General features: G+C 54.0%; 2 protein-coding genes across 2 annotated transcripts in view; one reads left to right on the top strand and one right to left on the bottom strand.

Annotated features, from left to right (window-relative positions):
* tg (thyroglobulin) overlaps nt 1-838 on the top strand; it is a gene marked incomplete at its 5' end in the record, with an annotated part of 32,467 nt that extends 31,629 nt beyond the window's left edge. The window contains 4 exons of the mRNA XM_017309308.1: nt 25-129; nt 207-347; nt 419-588; nt 659-838. Of these exons, the coding sequence (XP_017164797.1) occupies nt 25-129; nt 207-347; nt 419-588; nt 659-750 (508 nt within the window). The remainder of the gene's footprint in view (nt 1-24; nt 130-206; nt 348-418; nt 589-658) is intronic.
* Nucleotides 839-1,134: 296 nt separating this feature from the next.
* The window catches only part of LOC103477509 (semaphorin-4A-like), a 16,274-nt gene continuing 16,249 nt past the window's right edge, over nt 1,135-1,159 (bottom strand). The window contains exon 15 of the mRNA XM_008430662.2: nt 1,135-1,152. Within this exon, the coding sequence (XP_008428884.1) occupies nt 1,135-1,152 (18 nt within the window). The remainder of the gene's footprint in view (nt 1,153-1,159) is intronic.

Below are 1,159 nucleotides of genomic sequence, written 5' to 3'. Positions count from 1 at the left end.
GTCGGTCTGTGCGTCTGGCTGCAGGGATCTGTTCATCATCTGTCCCACGGTGCAGATGGCTCTCCACTGGGCCGCCAGCGGCGCCAACGTCTTCCAGTACCACCAGCCCGCCTCCAGCRCTCAGGACAGGTAGGGAGCAGATTGGACCGGGTCAGAACATCACAGCTGTTGGTGTAACCGGGCYTTTTCCTGCTCCTTCTCCGCAGAGCCGATGTTTCGGTTCCTCTGGACGTTCAGTTCCTGTTTGGGATTCCCCTCCAGCCAATGAGCTCTCAGCGTTTCACCTCGTCTGACCGGCGCCTCTCATTGGCTGTGATGACCTACGCCTCCAGCTTCATACGGACCGGGTCAGGACCACGTCTGGATCGGGTCGGCCAGCAGCTCACAGGCACTCTGACTCTTCCTGGTTCTGTTTCAGGAACCCAAACCCGTCCCGTGTGTGGGCGGAGTCAGCTCTGCCCCGCTGGCAGCCGGTCACCGCTGAGGCTCCGCCCACCTACCTGGAGCTAAGCCCCGCCCTCCAGCATCAGCAGGGCCTGAGGCAGAACGCCTGCTCCTTCTGGAGGGAACTGGGAACCAGACTGACCAGTAAGACGGGTCGGTTCTGCTAGAACGTCTGCAGGGTTCAGATCATTTACCTTTCTGATCTTCTCTCCAGGTGACTTGGGGGCGGAGCCTGTCCAAACCCCAGAGCTCCCATTGGCTGCACCATCCAGCCAATCACAGACCAGCAAGGACTCCTACAACTGATGACATCATCAACATGGAAACCCTCACACATATTTCCCATAATGCACTTTGATTCATGAGTTTCTGCTGATCATTTTTTCCCCAATAATCAATAAAAGCATCTAAAACTGATTGCAGTTTAGTGATTGATTTGTTTCCATAAACTCTGTTAAATAAAATCATTTCCCCTGGTTGGTGTCCAGTCACTGAGTACAACTTAAACATATTTGATAACATGTTGGTTCCGTGTGGACCGACTCTTCCTGACCGGGTCAGGACAACACCAGAACCCGATCACTGGGCCAACGACGACACCAACAACCTTCTCCCTCRTGTTTTTGGTTCTCACTCGTTCAAATTCAAATATTTTGCATGTTTCCCTCCTTCGGTCGGGTCGACCCGGTTCTACTGGAACCAGAACATCTGCTCC

This window comes from Poecilia reticulata, linkage group LG16 (assembly GCF_000633615.1).
Source record: "Poecilia reticulata strain Guanapo linkage group LG16, Guppy_female_1.0+MT, whole genome shotgun sequence".
NCBI lineage: Eukaryota > Metazoa > Chordata > Actinopteri > Cyprinodontiformes > Poeciliidae > Poecilia > Poecilia reticulata.
The sequence above is the reverse complement of the archived record's forward strand: the minus strand, read 5'-3'. Positions and strand labels throughout refer to the sequence as shown.